Source organism: Chelonoidis abingdonii, chromosome 9 (genome assembly GCF_003597395.2).
Source record: "Chelonoidis abingdonii isolate Lonesome George chromosome 9, CheloAbing_2.0, whole genome shotgun sequence".
Classification (NCBI taxonomy): Eukaryota; Metazoa; Chordata; order Testudines; family Testudinidae; genus Chelonoidis; species Chelonoidis abingdonii.
The window spans coordinates 84,763,926-84,780,974 of record NC_133777.1 but is presented as its reverse complement, the minus strand read 5'-3'; the positions used below and the strand labels follow the sequence as shown (position 1 = coordinate 84,780,974).

General features: G+C 47.7%; 1 protein-coding gene across 3 annotated transcripts in view; it reads right to left on the bottom strand.

Annotated features, from left to right (window-relative positions):
- Positions 1-5,984, bottom strand: part of FRMD5 (FERM domain containing 5) — a 317,514-nt gene extending 311,530 nt beyond the window's left edge. For all 3 annotated transcript variants that reach the window (XM_075069763.1, XM_075069765.1, XM_075069764.1), the window contains exon 1: positions 5,865-5,984. In XM_075069763.1, the coding sequence (XP_074925864.1) occupies positions 5,865-5,966 (102 nt within the window). In that variant the 5' untranslated portion in view covers positions 5,967-5,984. The remainder of the gene's footprint in view (positions 1-5,864) is intronic.
- Positions 5,985-17,049: the final 11,065 nt, after the last annotated feature.

Here is a 17,049-nt window from a genome sequence, read left to right as displayed (position 1 = left end):
TTCATTTGCAGACCCCTAAACAATTTTGAATGGAGGTACAGACCCCTTTGGAAATCTTAGACAGTCTGCAGATCCCTAGAGGTCACAGAATCATAGACTATCAGGGTTGGAAGGGATCTAGTCCAACCCCCTGATCAAAGCAGGACAAATCCCCAGACAGTTGTTTTTTTTTAAACCCTGTTCCTTAAATGGCCCCCTCAAGGACTGAACTCACAACCTTGGGTTTAGCAGGCCAATGCGCAAACCACAGGCTGAAAACCACTGACCTATATGATAGAAGCCATGCATGCTGTTGCTCTTACTTTTAGCCCAGGGATACTGTCACACCTCCAGCACGCCTGTGTACAAGTAACCTTCATTCAGCTAGAGCTGCAAGAAATAGGGGTTCCTCTAGTCTATTGTGTAGATTACCGGTTAATGATCTTGTCAGGTCTTCCAATGAATCTTATGGATTTTTGTCCAAGGGAGCAAATGAGTTAAAATTAGGACAGTTTTAAAGTTACGTGAGAAGCTGTTACATCTCATCCACATCTTATGTCTTCATGTCTCTCTTCCCAGGCTTTCATGTTCTGCATTTCTGCAACTAAACACCAACTGTCTTTTCAGTAAAGTACTTGGTGCTCTTATACAATAAGTTATTATTTCAGGTTCTTTATACTACCAATGATATTGTCTTCACAGTGAAAATATTAAACTTTCTTCGGACAAGTAACATTTTTTTCAATACACATTTTATTCAAAGTTTTATTAGTCTGCCTTCCTGATAAATTGTTTCATAGGGGGATCAGACATGATAAATTAATTATATGGCTGCACTAGAGCCAAAACTGATGAGATGAACAAAAGATTTAAGGTTCCTCGGGTGCTCCAGGTGATGTGTCCGTTACTGGGATTTTCAGGAACGACTGGGATTCAGAACTTGGCTGGAATAGTGAATGTTTATGTTTATAAAACGTGTGTCATGTAACAGAGCACAACTGAACCCTGACAATTTCTGACACCTTAAGATTTCTGACTCACCATCAGTTTAGAAGCAGGGATGATACTGATTTTGCTGTTTTAATAGCGACCCTAAGACCACCTAATACTATTAAACCAAAAGCTTTCCCAAGACATGAATATAAACAGCTTTATGCTCCTCTACACATATAAAGTCATTGAAATAATCCCACATCCCTTATAAGTTATTGAAATCAGTGACCTCGCTTGTATTCAGACATTGAGATCAAACTACACGTTATATCAAGGACCGTGGCTAAGAAAATAACCCTCTGTCAGAATTCTATGGGATAAGAAGAATACAAAAACGTTTATGCGGGGCCTGAGCCAAAGCCCACTAAGTCAATGTACAAAGACTCCCATTAACTGCAATGGTCTTTGGATCAGGCCCACAGTTATTTGGCTTGGGAAGGGCCTTTATTGAGGCAATTTGCCCATTCAGACTGGATGTTTTAGAACAGAAATTAAGACCAAAATAGACAAAGGATTCATCGGAGCACAGATGGTGACAGGCTCATTTAGTGCAGGAATATTAATAAATGAGATTTCTGTGATCAAGTTCATAAAGATTTAATTGAGAAAAGGAATATTCAAAGTAACTGTCTATAAAACATGTCATTAGATGTTCTTTGTCAAGCACAGCCAAAGGTTAAATTTGGTTAAGGGGTTTAACCAGTTCTCTTAGAAATGTATTTCTGTTAAAACCAGATCAATTTCTGAACTGTTCTTTTTCAAGCAATATAAAAGCCAGCCAACATGTCAGATGTTCAACACTCAGAAACATATATGTGACATTGATGTAAACCACTACTCAATCTTTCTCTATAGCAAACTTCTGTATGTGTCTCCATTCTCATTTACAAAATTACCAACTTCTACAGAACATCCTCCCTAACCCCTTTCAAATGGTCCTACACACTGAAATTATAACCTCTGATCTGTATGTTGTCTCCATATCTAACAAAAAATAGAAGCATACACAAACAAAAGGGAAAATATACATATATACACACACACAGGTTGGATGAAGAAATGCTATGGATCTGTGCAAGACACAGGAAATATCTGCATTTATAAGAGAATGACCTTCAAAGCTCATTCAGTGTTCTCTAGCCTGTAAAATGACAGTGATTTTCTCATTCGTGAGACATCACACATTTTCACCATGCCTGATTTAATTTTTCATGGAATATAAATAGTTTTGCTTAAAAGTCAACATGAAAGCAATAAAAAACAAACACTTACTTGTGGTCACCTTGATTGTGAGAGTATTACGAGCTGACTCTTTTTTACCTTAAATCACGCATACAACATATCACTATTTCTGTTTACTGCCCCAAAAACCACATGAACTGGTGAAACACAGCATCAAGTGGCATTTTATGTCAAAATTATACACAGTATAAGGATACTCTTATTTTAATTCTATTCCCAAGTAAGTCAAAGAAAGACAATCCAGCTTTCTTCAAAAGTGGATTGCCCATATTTACCTATCTAAGCTACATTTTATCCAGTTGACAGATATTAAAAGCAATCTCTCAACAATTAATTGATTTTTGTATAAGCACATCTAATTTGACTGCCATTACAGCCACTTAAGTCACTACTTTGCAGTTAAGGTGGGGGAGAGGCAAGACAGGGAAGAAAACCAGTAATATTAACATTCCTGAGATGTTACTTACACAGAACAGATTTTTAAAAACACATTTATTTATTCTTCTTTGCTTAAGCAAAAGTGAAGCCTCCCATAGCCCGCAGTATTTATTTGTAACCAGTTCTTTAATTTGAAGTATGCAGAAGCATACATTTAAAATATTTTTACTTGCCCTAGAGCTACAATAGAGTCAGAATCAGCAACACCCAAATAAATCAGTGGAGAGGTGGGAGTTGTTGTTATTTACACGTTGCATCACAATTATCCAAAAACCTGGCCTGAATTTTCTACTGCTTACAAGTTGGAAGAGTGCCAGTTGACACGCTCAGGAAACAGTATCAATGAGTAAGGCTACGAATCTGTCATGGAGGTCATGGATTCCACGATTTTACAAGACCTCCTCGACTTCTTGAAAATTCCAATAATTCAGCCCCAGGCGGCAGGACTTGGGCTTCAGCACTGATGTGGTGAAAACTGCATTAATATGTGCATATTACTGTTTATTACCCACATCCTGTTCACGACTTTTAATTAAAATACCTTAGCCTTACCAATGAGTGCTATGGTGTACAGTCAGTCTGCATGCTTATCACATGGATGTTCCTTAAAAGTATTATTATTATTATTAAAAAATTAAGATGAAAAGCTGTCTGTACAAAATGGAAACCTCCTGTACATATGTCAGCCACCCTGTGTCCTCAGTCCTAATGTTATAATTCTTAGCTAGTTGTTCAGGCAATAGCATTGCGATTAGGTTACTTACATTCAAAACATTCTGGTATTCTAGTAGCCTAATGATATCATCTCTAAATCCTTATTAGCAGATCATTCATATCCAGACTGGGGGGAGGAAACTGATTTTGACTCAAGAAAATTTCATTAAAACACATAATATCTGAACTTTTATCTGGCCTAGAACACTTTGAAAAGTGATCTAGACTATCTTAAAATTAAATCAGTCACTGGAGCAGGGTTGAGGCAGCACAGGTAATAACTAAAATCAGGCAGTACTTTGATACATCTCCTGGTATTTGTGTTTGGCTCTGACAGCATTTACTATACTTTAATTTGCATCAAAATCATTCTTAAAAGCACTTACTATAGTTACTGCACTCACAGAGTCATTGGCAGAATTGTATACGTCTAATAGCACCAATTTTGCTCAGCAAGAGGTTTAAATTAAGCTCTTCTTCCATCATCCAACAATGTTTACTTGATTTGATTATACCCTATCAATGGAAAAGCAGCAGCACTAAAGCTGTTCCATAATCATATTTGCATCAGGGAAGGTTAGTGAAAGTTGCAGGTTTTGATTTTGAACACAAAAAAGGATAATTTCACTAAAACTTGCAGCAACTGTCCACGTTCTGGTTTATTATAAAAGACTCAATCAGGGTAATATACTAATTCTATAAAATAACGAAAACACTTATTTTACATATATCCAATAACGGTGACATTGTGGGAAGGGGTGGAGGGCAAGGGGGACACAAGTTCAGCCCACTGAAATTCATTATATTCCATTATTTTTTTGAGATAGGGAGGAGGGAACATAGCGTAAAACATGGTAAGTTCCTTGCTAAAAGTTAGAGACTGTCCCCCTTTCACAGGGCCACTTGGCCTGTGTGGAGCTATTCTTTTGTGAATGCCAAGAATTCTGACTCACAGAAGTGCTGATCAAAATAATGACGTGAGACATTATTTTCCTGGTGGAATCAAAAAGCTTCTGTGTGACTAAACTCCCTCCCCTGAGCAACATCCCCGTCAAGCTGATCAGGCTTTTCTTTCTGAGGGCTGAAAAACTGGATCCATCAATTTGCCCAGTTGAGAAGGAGGGGGCGGGGCATTTCAGAATTAAAGGTCACTGAATGAAATAGGGATTCAGTTGCTTTCTTCTCCCTCCTCCGTGCCCCCCCCCCGTGTAATGCTTCCAGCTGTTACCATCTAGAGAGGCTGTAATTCACTGATGAGTATCGGATTTACACACACACACACACACATCCAGCCGCAAGCCACAGGTTTGTCTTTGTTCCCAGCTGAAGGAGAAACCATCCAGATAACTGTAGCATCCTCTATAAAACACAAACTTTGCAACGCCAAGCACAGAAGTTGCTTTAATGCTTAGAACGCCCATGAAATCCTACTAGCAGCCCATGTGTCACCCCCGGTGTGTCTACAGCCCAGCAGGAGAACACACAGCGCTGGAGAGGGTGAAGGGGAAGCGAACAGCCAGCACTGGATCCCGCCTTGCTTTTGTTTGCAGTCCTCAGACTCCATCTGGCAGCCGGGATTGGAGGAGCTGAGAAGTGAGACTGCAGCGTACTTGGGTGACAAGGGGCTGGTTCTCACCCATCGCCAGTGTTTCTGTTCACACCCGGACAGATGATTTGCCCCAGCACACGAAGGGATCTCCAGCAGCATTTCGGGAGAGAGCTAAATAAGTCTCCTATGGGTGCTAGATTGCCCAGACATCGGAACTGCAGCGTTTGCACAGGGCGAGCATGCAGTCTGCTCTCACCGAAAATCCCACACACCAGCAAGCCCGTTTGCATCCCTCCCTCCTCCCCAAACCAAAAGTAACAGTTCCCCTGCGGATCAACATCTGCGGCGCGTTTAGCGCCCGCATCCCCCCGCTGCGTCCGCACGCGGGGCTCGGCTCAGCCAGGGAGTTTTCCCAAGGTCTGACATCCTCCCCAAGTTCTCTGGCTGGGCGCAAGTTCACCCAGAGCCTCCTCGGCGCTGCTCCCTCGGAAAGTCACGCTCGGGATATTTTCTTCCCCTTCATCTGCAAGCCCTGCCCGCTGGCACCGACCCGCTCCGCATGCGGACCGAGACCTCCCCGTAGCGCGGCGCAGGTCGCTGGTTTAGTGCCAGCTGCTTCCCCACGTACACGGGAGGCTGCATGGACACACACCCGGGGGATGCTGCTTCCATGCGGGCGTCTTTTGTTCCCTCCCTGGGGCAGGTAGGAGAGAGCGGGGCGACTGGGGAGACCACCCCCCAGGCATGCAGCAGCAGCAGCAGCAGCCCGAAGTGTGAAGTTCGCTGCAGCGGGGGCGAGCCTGCCGGGCTCCGCTCCGCTCCGCTCCGCGGGTGGGTCACGCAGCGAGCCCGGCCGCGCCGCTTGGAGCTCTGCGAGGCTGGGTGCACACGCAGAGACACGCGCACGCACGCACACACACACGCCCGAGTGCAAGCCCCGCCCGCAGACCTGGACGGTGCAGGTGTACTCGCTGTCATCCAGCAGCCTGACGGTGCAGCTGTATTCCCGCTCCAGGCTCCTGCTGCTGCCGCTCACCCAGCGGCTCAGCATCTTCCCGGGCGCGGCGCGGCGCGGCGCGGCGCGGGGCGCTCGTCACGCGGCCGGGCGGGCTCGGTCGGTCTCGCGGCTCCCAGCGGCCGCGGCGCCCCGCGCCGCACAGGGCCCGACTCGGTGCTAGAGCCCAAGTGCAAGGATCCCCCGCGCGCGGGTCGCGCTGCAGGCGGGGGCGCGGCCGGCGCTGAGCGACGGGGGCGGGCCAATCCTGGCGCGGGGCCGCCACAGGCGGCGGCCAGCCCGTGAGGGCGGAGAGGTGAGGAGACTCGGCCGCGGGAGTGGGGGCTTGCCTATCGGTAGGGGCGGCGGGTACCCTCTGCCCGTGGGAGCCAATGCCCGCAGGCTGGGGGCGGAGGGACCCCCTCCGCCCCCTTCATTCCGCCCTGGGACCCCCTCTGTGCCCCCCAAAGCCCCTTCATCCCCCCGAGACGTCCCCTGGGAACCCCCCCTTCTTCCCCCTTGGGCATGCGGAGACCCTGCGAGGAGACCAGGACCTCCCTCTGTGCCCCCTGGGAACCTCCCTTCATCCCCCCGGACCTCCCCTTGCCCCCGGCCCCCCCTTCATCCCCCCCGGTGCAGGATGCGAGAGCCCTGTGAGGGACCCTCTGGAACGCCCCTTCATTCCCCGCCCGGGACCCCCTCTGTGCCCCCAAAGGGCCCTTCAGTCCCCCCGAGACTCCCCTGGCCCCCCCTTTCTTCCCCCCGGGACATTGTGGAGCCTGCGAGGGACCCCGGGACCTCCCTTGTGCCCCGGACCTCCTTTGCCCCTGGACCCCCATTCATCCCCCGGACACCTTCTTCCTCTTGGGCCACGGGCGAGCCGTGCGAGGGACTACCCCCCAGAACCCGCCTTTCATCACTCGCTGGGAACCCCCCCCTGCTGTTCCCCCCGGGAACCTCCTTCATCTGCCCCTCCCCGGAACCCCCCTTCTTCCCTGAGCGTGGGACCCCCCTCTTGCGATCCCCAAGGCCCCCTTCCTTCCCCCGATCCCCTCTGCCCCTTGGGAACCCCCATTCTTCCCTCCAGGCACGGGGAGCCCTGTGAGGGACCCCCTGGGACCCCCCTCTGCGCCCCCTGGGAACCCCCTTCATCCGCCCCGGGACCCTTCGTACCCCTCTGGCATAGGGAACCCTGCGAGGGACCCCCTCCCACCCCCATGAGGAATCCCTCCCCTCTGTCTCCCCAGGGACACGGGGAACCCTGTGAGGGACCCCCCTTTCCCCTTGGGGACCCCTGTCTGCCCACCCTCCTTGCACGGGGAGTCCTGCAAGGGACCCCCCTCTGTCCCTCCCCTGGGGCATGGAGAGCCCTTCGAGGGACCCCCCCTCCGCCCACCCCCTGGGGCATAGGGAGCCAGGATGCCCAATGTGCCAATGGGAGCCAGGGTTGGGACTCGAGGGTAAGAGCAGCATCTTCCCTGCCCCATGATGTGCTCGGGGAGCCTCTGCACATGCCCAGGCTGCTGTGGCCCCAAGGAGCAGGTGCCAGATGGGTACAGAGCCCCCGACAGCTGCTGCCCTGACTCCATCCTCTGCCCAGAGCCAGAGGTAGGAACAGGCCTGCCGAAGGGAAGGGCAGACTGGGGCGTGGAAGGGGCACAGATCGGGGGGGGTATCAGTGTGTGTTGGGAGAGGCTCTAGCGATCAGGGCACCATGGCGCTAGATGCTGTACAGGCAAGTGTATTCTGACAGGCCCAGCCCCAGAGAGCTGACAGCCTAGTTATGGGACGACAGGAGATGATGGAACAGAGGAGGGTGGAGGAGCATGTCTGTGTGGAGATCTAGGTGATACAGGGGGAGAAGAGGAGCCCATTGGGATGTCCCTATTATAAATGCTAGCATTAGACACCATCCCCACAAAACAGGGTGCCCAGAGGATTCAGGGGGCCTGGGGCAAAGCAATTTTGGGGGCCCCTTCCATAAAAAAAGTTGCAATACTATAGAATACTATATTCTTGTGGGGGGCCCCGCGGGGCCTGGGGCAAATTATCTCACTTGCCCCCCAACCCCAGGCAGCCCTGCCACAAAACACCATTTATAAGTCTTTTTTGTCCTCCCCCATGTAGGAGGTTGGGCCACATAGGCAGCCGTCACCCCTCTTGTGCCTGTGCTTTGGCTCTGTGGCTGGAAGATACGTCTTCTGTCGCTTCATACTATGAGAGGGATTTCTCTTTGTCAGCCAGCCTACTTGGGAAGAGAAGGACAAATTTTCTTCCTCCTCCCCTGGAAGAGAAGCACCCAGTCTGTGGCAGCAAAATGAGTCCCTGCGAACCAGCCCTCCTAGCTCTCACTTGGGAGAGGGAAGTGGATTAATAGGTTGATGTTCCAGTCTAGAGGTCCAACATCATAACATCCAAATACTGAGATAATCCCAGGGGCATCTGTGGCCCTGTCTGCATCATTTGACTAGGAGAGCAGTGTTTTATTTCAAATTAACTAATAAATAACCTTTTTTGGTTCATTTCCAGTGTTCATTCAGATTTGGCCACAGGCTGTGCTGCAATTGCTGTCATCACAGCTGGCGCTGTGGAAGCAGAACATGCAATGGTCCTATTGTACACAGGTTAATAGGGCTTGCATTGCCACAGATCAGACTCAGTTCTGCCCACAAACCTCCTCATTTTCACTGACCCCGCAGATGGTTGCAGCAGGGAGATGGAAGAGAGAGGATCCTGCCCAGGGAGTTCACTAAAGTTTCACCAAGTTTTCCCCCAAAACTCCCTGCACAACAAACATCCAAATCAGACGGACAGACACCAGGTCATTTACATCTCAAACTTCCCTTGAGAACCACTGCCTGGGGTCAGTGTTCTCTCAATTTTATGATAAGGGCAGTTGTATAGCTCCTGGCACTTCTTCCCACCATTCCTTATTGTGTCTCTAACTCCCATCAGTCCTCAGAACTACAATTCAGAATTCCCCTGTTCTGAAGTGGGAACAGGGCTGTCCTGGGCCTGCAGCCTGCCATTAAGGGCCAGCATGCCCTATTACAGAAGCTCATCCCTCAGGGGTAACCCAATAAGTCCTGTTCAACTTCTCAGTAGGCTTTGCTTTACCTCAGGCCTGATCTTTCTGCCTCTCCTCAAATCCTCCTTTCACTCCTGCCCTGCGTGTCCTCCCACACCAGGCCCATTCTTCCCTCCTAGCCGGGACCCTCCCCAGCACCAGGTTCATCTAGGCCTTATCTGCTCCTCTCCCACCTCAATCCCATACTCTCACTGTCTTCTAGCGGGGGAGCAGTTAGGATGCACATCACAAAGGCCTCTTACCCCACCCCTGGCCCTGACAACATTGGGTTTTACTCTTAACACTTCTGCATGCTGTTCCAGGGGCCTTGGTATCTGTCTTTGGGGTCCTAAAAGTCAGGCCTTTTTCCCCTCCCCTGGCCACTTAACATTTAGAAATCTTCAGGAGACCATCACTATAACCTGGCAGCATCAGGGCCTCTGTCCATCTGACACTGCAACAGGGGACCACCCTGCTATCTTGGTAAATCATGAGATGGAGACAAGATGAGGCAAGTGCAGAACATGAAACACAGGTAGTTAGGAGTGATTTGCGCACTGAGTGTTAACTATAGAGATAATTCTCAGAAAGGAGCCCAGAGCTCTGTACACTGCTGAAAACAGGTGCTAGAAGTAGGTCAGAAGCTTACCCTGTGGACTGATAGGGGCCAGCTTGGATAATCCATTATTCAAACGCTAATTGGGAAAAATAATGGCAGACCAACAGCATCAGTGTGTATGGGGATCTATTGGTACAATCTGAACCTCATGACACCACAGAAGATGTATTTCCCTTTTGCCCAAGATGTTGCTATAGGATTATTGAGAACTAGAGATCCTAGTTAAAAAATGCAAATAATCTTCCTTCTGCTGAAATATAACCAGTCCTATTATTAGCAATTAAAAGCCTACTGTATATCATCTTCAGTTATTGCTCAACAATGTTACAAAAGAAATAACACAAAACATCTTCTTACACCAACAGATGTTCGTCCACCTTGTTTCTTTCATGTCCTGGGACCAGCATAGCTCCAACTAGGCAGCAAAACACTTATTCATTCCACAAGGTGTAGACAGTACTGCATCATAGAAAACAAACCACAGAACACTTCCCAGCCAGCTATATCCTACACATATACAACAGTGAGGGCTACATTGGTATTGGTATTTAGGGGGATACACTGGCCAAGGCTGAGGAAGAATGAATGAAGATAGGAAAAGTAGAAGAGTTCAATCATGAGCCAGGGAGAAAAAATGGACCTTGAAATAGGATCTGAAAACAGTCAGAGGGCAGCCAGGTTAGTAGGTACCTGTGGAGACTGTTCCAGTTCCTGGGACAGTGTGGAAGAGAGAGCAGAAAGAACCCTTACAGCCAGGCCAGTGCCTCTCAGTCTTCCCAGACTACTGTACCCCTTTCAGGAGTCTAATTTGTCTTATGTATCCCAAGTTTCTCCTCACTTAAAAATGACTTGCGTACAAAATCAAACATAAAAATACAAAAGCGTCACAGCACACTCTTACTCCAAAATTGCTGACTTTCTCAGTTTACCACATAATTATAAAATAATTCAATTGGAATAGAAATATTGTACTTACATTTCAGTGTATAGTATGTAGAGCAGTATAAACAAGTCATTGTTTGGATGAAATTTGAGTTTGTACTGACTTCGCTAGGGCTTTTTATGTAGCTTGTTGTAAAACTAGGCTAATATCTAGATGAGTTGAGGTATCCCCTGGAAGACTTCTGGTGTCCGCCCAGGGTACACGTACCCCTGGTTGAGAACCACTGGCATAGGCTATGACTGCAGAACAGAAAGAGATGCAGTTGGAGAGATGAGGAGACAGAGGCTGGAGGTCAGGAAGAGAACCTAGCAGAGGGAGGTCATGCTTACTTATCCACAACTTTCAAAAGGCTCAGAGTGAGGGTTTTGAGCTGAAGTTCACACTGTTTCCACCCTCCAAGCTGGCTGTTTCATCTCTAATGAGGGAATTATAAAGAGGTTTTGCAATGGCAGGCCTTTGCTGTGTGCATGTGATGATGCAGCCCTTCACTAGTCTGGATTGCACCCCAGAATGTCACACCCATGCATATTTTTTCCCCCAAATACTTTTACATTAGGAATATATTGGGTGTGATTCCTCACTACCTTGCACCTGTCTTCCCCACCTGTCACAGCTTCCTATCTATCTGTTGAAATGTACATAGTGCTCCTTACCTGAGTAACTAGAGATAACGATATCTTATTCCTTTCCCTCTCTCCAAAGTCTCACCAGCTCTGATTTCCTACTGCCCTGTCAGGCCCTCTCATTTGAGGCCCCATTGGTTCCTTTGAGACCACTGGCTAGACTGGCTTGAGAGTCTTATGCCAACAGTCCTGGTGCTTGCACTTTGGTTGCCCAAATGTGGGGTTATCTGGCTTGGCCAGCCTGGATGTGTGCATGGTTCAGAATATCCCAAATTCCTTGCTGGACACATCGTGATGACTCTATAAAGGGCAGAGACCCTGGCTTCTTTTGTGGTTATATAACACATACCACATTGTGAACTCTAAAAACAACTACATCGACCTTTAAATCAAGGTTAGGTGTCTCCTTCTAAAGCTCTGCTCTAGCTCTCCCAGAAGCGATGGACTTGCTGCAGGAATCACTGGGTAAGGTTCTCTGACCTCTATTACGTAGGAGGTCAGATTAGATTATCACAATGCTCCATTCTGGGCTTCAAATTAGTTATTCTATTAAACTAAACTAATAACAGTAGTTGTGCAAAATACCATGCTGTGTGAGTGTTAAGGTGGGTCTCTACGTAACACACCTACCACACACACCGTGCTCTGAGTGAGTTAAAGTGGGTCTGTGTAACACACCTTCCACAAACACTGTTCTGTGCATGAGTTAAGATGGGTCTCTATGTAACACACTTACCACACACACTGTGCTGTGTGTGATTGACGGTGGGTCTCTGGGTAACACACCTAACACACACCGTGCTGTGTGTGAGTGAAGGTGGGTCTCTGTGTAACACAGCTAACACACACACCGTGCTCTGCGTTAGTTGAGGTGGGTCTCTGTGTAACACAGCTAACACACACACCGTGCTCTGCGTGAGTTAAGGTGGGTCTCTGTGTAACACAGCTAACACGCACACCGTGCTCTGCATGAGTTGAGGTGGGTCTCTCCGTGACACCTAACACGAAAGAGAGGAAATGAAAAGCGACGGACATCTAATAGTACATCCCCTTCTCTACCCATTGACACATACCTCACCACCACAATAACTACCACACCACATCGATCAGGGGTTCCCAAAAGGTGGTACACACACCCCTGGGGGCATGTGAGACATCCCTGGAAGGGTACGCAGGAGAAATTGTGTAATGGTGGATTTTAATTATTATTTCATTTATTGCATTTTCATAATAGGCTACTCAGACAAAACGTTAAAACTCTGTGGGAATTTGTTATATAAAATACGGTAGTTAATTACTTCAAGATGTACCAGTGATAACACAGATACACTGAGACGCGGATATACAGAGCCCTTCCTCTAATCACCGTACAATGCGTGTTCAGTTGCCCAGCAACTATCCCATCTTGCTCAGCTCAGAACTTAGTCAGGGGGGTTTATTTGGTTGTGTATGTCATACTATAACTATATCTGTATGTAACGGTGAAATATGGACAGATGGCTAAAGACAGTGTTAAGAAGAACATACGAAGTATCAGTGATGAGTAGGATAGGGTACGTGGGCAGCTGGTAGAACTGGAAGGGGTACTCAATAAGAAACATTTGTGAACCTCTGGCATAGAATAGATAACACACCAAAACCTTAATTCTGCCCAGTAGCTCTTTAAGGCAGGGACCATTTCTTTGTTATATGTTTGTATTTGCACAGTGTTTAGCACAGCGGGGCCTTGAACAGTAGATGCTACCATAATCAGAATAAAATAATCATAATCATGCCAGCATTTGAGCACCCTTTCTGCAAACTCACCACAACCACAAAAAGGCCAGACTTCCTTTCCCTACTATCTTTTCTGCACAGTTCTGGAGAATCACATTTACCCATTTGTAGGGAAAGGGTGCTGCAAGGCTAAAACTCTGACTGGGGCAGAGTTAAGGGGAATTGTCTGTGGTATATGCTGGTTGTTCCACAGGTGAGAGGTGTATATTTCTGGGTGGAGGAGTAGATGCACTGTTAGATGCCTTAGCTTTTCATTTGTTTGCATTTCCTTTCCTTTCTTTTTGTGTTAGGTACGTTATGTATAGAACAACCTTAGCTCACTCAGAACCTAGTAATTGCCCAGGGTTTTTTAGATTAATAAAGAATCTCAAATACCACAGTGGCCACTTTCACAAAGAACAGGATCTCTGTGAAAATGCCCTTTTGTGAGACTGGAGTTCTTGAGTCAGCAGGGTGGTTGCACAAACATCCTATTTGCGAACAGCAGTAGCTGCTGCTTTGTCAAAGATCTTCCTCTACAAATGCAATAGAAATGCTCTGGAATAGTAAAACTCTGTTCCTCTCCAGCATGTTGGGGCCCAGCTGTGAAAGGAGAGCACACAACTTGGGGCAAATGATAACAGACAATATTGTATGTCTCTTCTAAGTTGTTTCAAAGCAGAGGTGGTCAACATTTTATTTTAAAAGGGAAATGTATGCTTTCCTTAGCAAAAACTAAACTTTTCATCTTCGCCATTAGGTGCACAATGCACATAACAATTCAGCTCTGAAGGCTGATGCTAATAGATTTAGAACGGCTCTTCAACACAGCAGTGGTTTCTTTCACAAAGAACAGGACCCGCCTCTGAACTGACTGGGCACTTTCACGAAGATCCTAATATTTGTCAAAGTTGCCACTACTTTGTCATAGATCCTGTCCTTCATAAACTATTCATCTACCGCAAAGCTCCCCTTCCGAACTGCTCATGAATAATAGGGTCACCGCCATTAGTGTTGTTGCTTTCATACAGACCAGGAGCTCATGAGCCAGCTGAACAGTTTAACAAAGAACAGAATTCAGGACCCAGCAGCCATTGCTTTGTCAAAGATCCTGTTCTCCTTGCTACTGTTCAGACACTAATTAGTTTTGTTCTGGAACTAACTGAACAGTTTCATCAAGAGCCTGGTCTTTGACAAAGTAGCTCTTTTTTTTTTTTTAAGCTCTTCACTGATGCAATCAGAAACCCCTTGACTAGTCAAACTCATTCCTCATCCCCATCTCAAGCCCATTTTTGGGGTGCAAGGAACATTATGGAGTTGGGACGTATCTGTCAAAAATCGGTTTTCTTGCCTCATCCAAAACTGTTTAAAAAGGCTTCCACTGTTTCAGAGAACAAAAGTAGCCCATGAAAGTTTTCTCTATTGTCTGATTGTGGCAGACAAAAATTCAGTTTTGATTAATAATGCAACTTTTTTCTTTTTATTTATTAACAAAATAATTCCATAACTGCAGAGAGCTCTGTAAACTCTCCCTATGAGCACATTTTTGACTCTACAGTTTGTAGTTTAAGTTACAGAAAAAAATCATGAGACTCAGAATGTGAATTTTTTGGAACCATTTATTAATCAGTTAGAACTCAGAAATGAATTTGCTTGAAAACCTCTGAAATTTCAAGCTTTGCTCAGAGTTTATGTGCTGAAAATTTTGGGCAGATACACTGTCATCTTTTCCAGCCACAGTACAAAAAATGGTGGTAGAACTCCCTCTTTGATTGCAAAATAGAACCCAACCTTAACTATGGCATGACAATGGCTTCCTCATAATAAAGTGACTAAGGCCTTGTCTGCACTGGCAAGTTTCTGTGCAGTAAAGCAGCTTTCTGCGCTGTAAATCCCAAGGTGTACACACTGCCAAGCCACTTAGTGCACAGAAACTGCACAGTTACAGCCCTGTAAAAAAACCACCCCGACAAGAGATGTACAGCTTTCTGCGCCGGGGTACAGAGCTGCGGTGCCAGTGTAGACACCCTGGTCAATTACAGCACTGCAGTTGGTCACCAGGAGGTGTCCCACAATGCCTGTTCTCACCTTTCTGGTCATCAATTTGAACTCTACTGCCCTGCCCTCAGGTGACCAACCGTGAGCCTCATCCCTTAAATTCCTTGGGAAATTTGAAAGTCCCCTTCCTGTTTGCTCGGTGACACATGCAGTGGTCTCAGCGCATCTTTCCAGGTAGCCATGCCTGCTCCATACACCAGGCAATCCCCTGCTTCAGGCAATGCCGAGCTGCTGGACCTCATCAGCATTTGGAGAGCAGAGGCTGTCCAGTGCCAGCTGCGCTCCAGCCATGGGAATTATGATACCTACAGACAGATTTCATGAGGCATGACAGAAAGGGGCCATGACTGGGACACACTGCAGTGCAGGGTCAAAGTGAAGGAGCTGCGGAATGCCTACCACAAGGTGCCAGAGGCAAACTGCCTCTCCGGTGCTGCACCCACGAGCTGCTGGTTCTACAAAGAGCTGGACGCGATACTCGGTGGCAACCCCACCTCCATTGCGAAGACTCCTGTGGATACTTCGGTGGCTCATGTGCCAGTCGAGAGCAGACTGAGCCAGGAAGAGGAAACCTTGGATGAGGATGGGGAGTGGGACCCTGAGGCAGAGAATGACTCGGAGGTCAGAGATGCATGCAGCCAGGAGCTCTTCTCCACCCTGGAGGAGCCAGCCAGTCATAGCGGTTGGAGCTTGGCGAAGCGCAAACAGGAGAGGAGGCCCCTGGTAAGTGGCTTTGATTTTGGGAATCACTGAAGCGAGTTGTTGGGGACAGGAGGGTTGCAGAAAGCAGGCTTGTGTCTGTCTGTATGATGCATGTACCACCACATACCTAGTCTGAGCAGTGGAACAAGGTGTTGATTGACTCCCTCACTTCACGGGAATCTGCCACAGAGATCTCCAGGAAACTCTCATGGAGATACTGGGCAATCCGGTGCCGCAGGTTCTTTGGCAGAGCTGCTTTGTTTCTTGCCCATTAAGGGTAACTTTCCCGCACCACTCTGCCGTCACTGGGAGGACAGGGATGGGACACCATTGCTGCACACAGGCAAGCTGCATAAGGGCCAAGGTGGAAGCCACAGTCTTGGAGAAGACCCTCCCTTGATTCCCTGTTCACTCTCAGCAGCAAGATATCTTCCATAATGAACACAGCCTGTGGAAAATGTGAGGACAGGAATGATTATAAGCCCTCCTACAATGCTGGTTCTCCCCAAGAGCCATGTGCCCAGTGTACAGTACGGTCCTGGAACACCGGTTTCCCCTGCGCCTGCTGTTATTCACCATTCGGGGGTCTCGTGGCTCATGTGTGCTTGCCTGGGGTCAGCCAGTTAGTGACAGGTATGTGAATAGTGGCTGTGTTTTAAATCACCGAATCAATGGTTTCTGTGTTGCAAACAATACTGCTTCCATAAAATGTTGCATTTTGGCTTTACAGATATGACCTTGGGAGCCCAGCCTCCCTCTTTGTTATCGCTAGTTGAACGGCTGCACAGAATTAGAAAGCAGCCAAGAACAACTAAGGAGGACTTTCTGCATGGTCTCATGATGCACTCCAGGTACAAAAAACAAGAACTGAAGGAGTGGCGGGACAGCAAGAAGAGGGGACGAAAGGAGACCATGGTGCACCAGAACAAAGCCACGGAGCTGTAACAGTTATGGAGCGCCAAGCAGACACGCTCCAGGTGCTACTAGCACTACAAACCAAGCAGCTGCACATCCGCCTTCCCCTGCAGCCACTATTGCAAAACTCTTTCCCATGCGCCCCCCCAGACACCGCCAACATACTCTTATCAACCTCCTGGCTCCAGTCTGTACTCACTGCATTCCACTCCTGCCCCGTCACAGTCCAGTCCTGCGGACACTCAGTACCCACTGCACTCAACACCCATCCCTCTGCAATTTACCCCTGCTGATGTATAGTACTGCTGCACTGTACTCCATAGGAGAAGGTTGGATATGATCCCTGGACATACACAAATCTTTAACCGTCCCGGGACCCGACCTCCTCCTGGGAACCTCCCTTCCCCCATCCCGCTCAGTGCTGATGTAGTTTTTTGTTTGTCTCTCTCCTCTGGTTG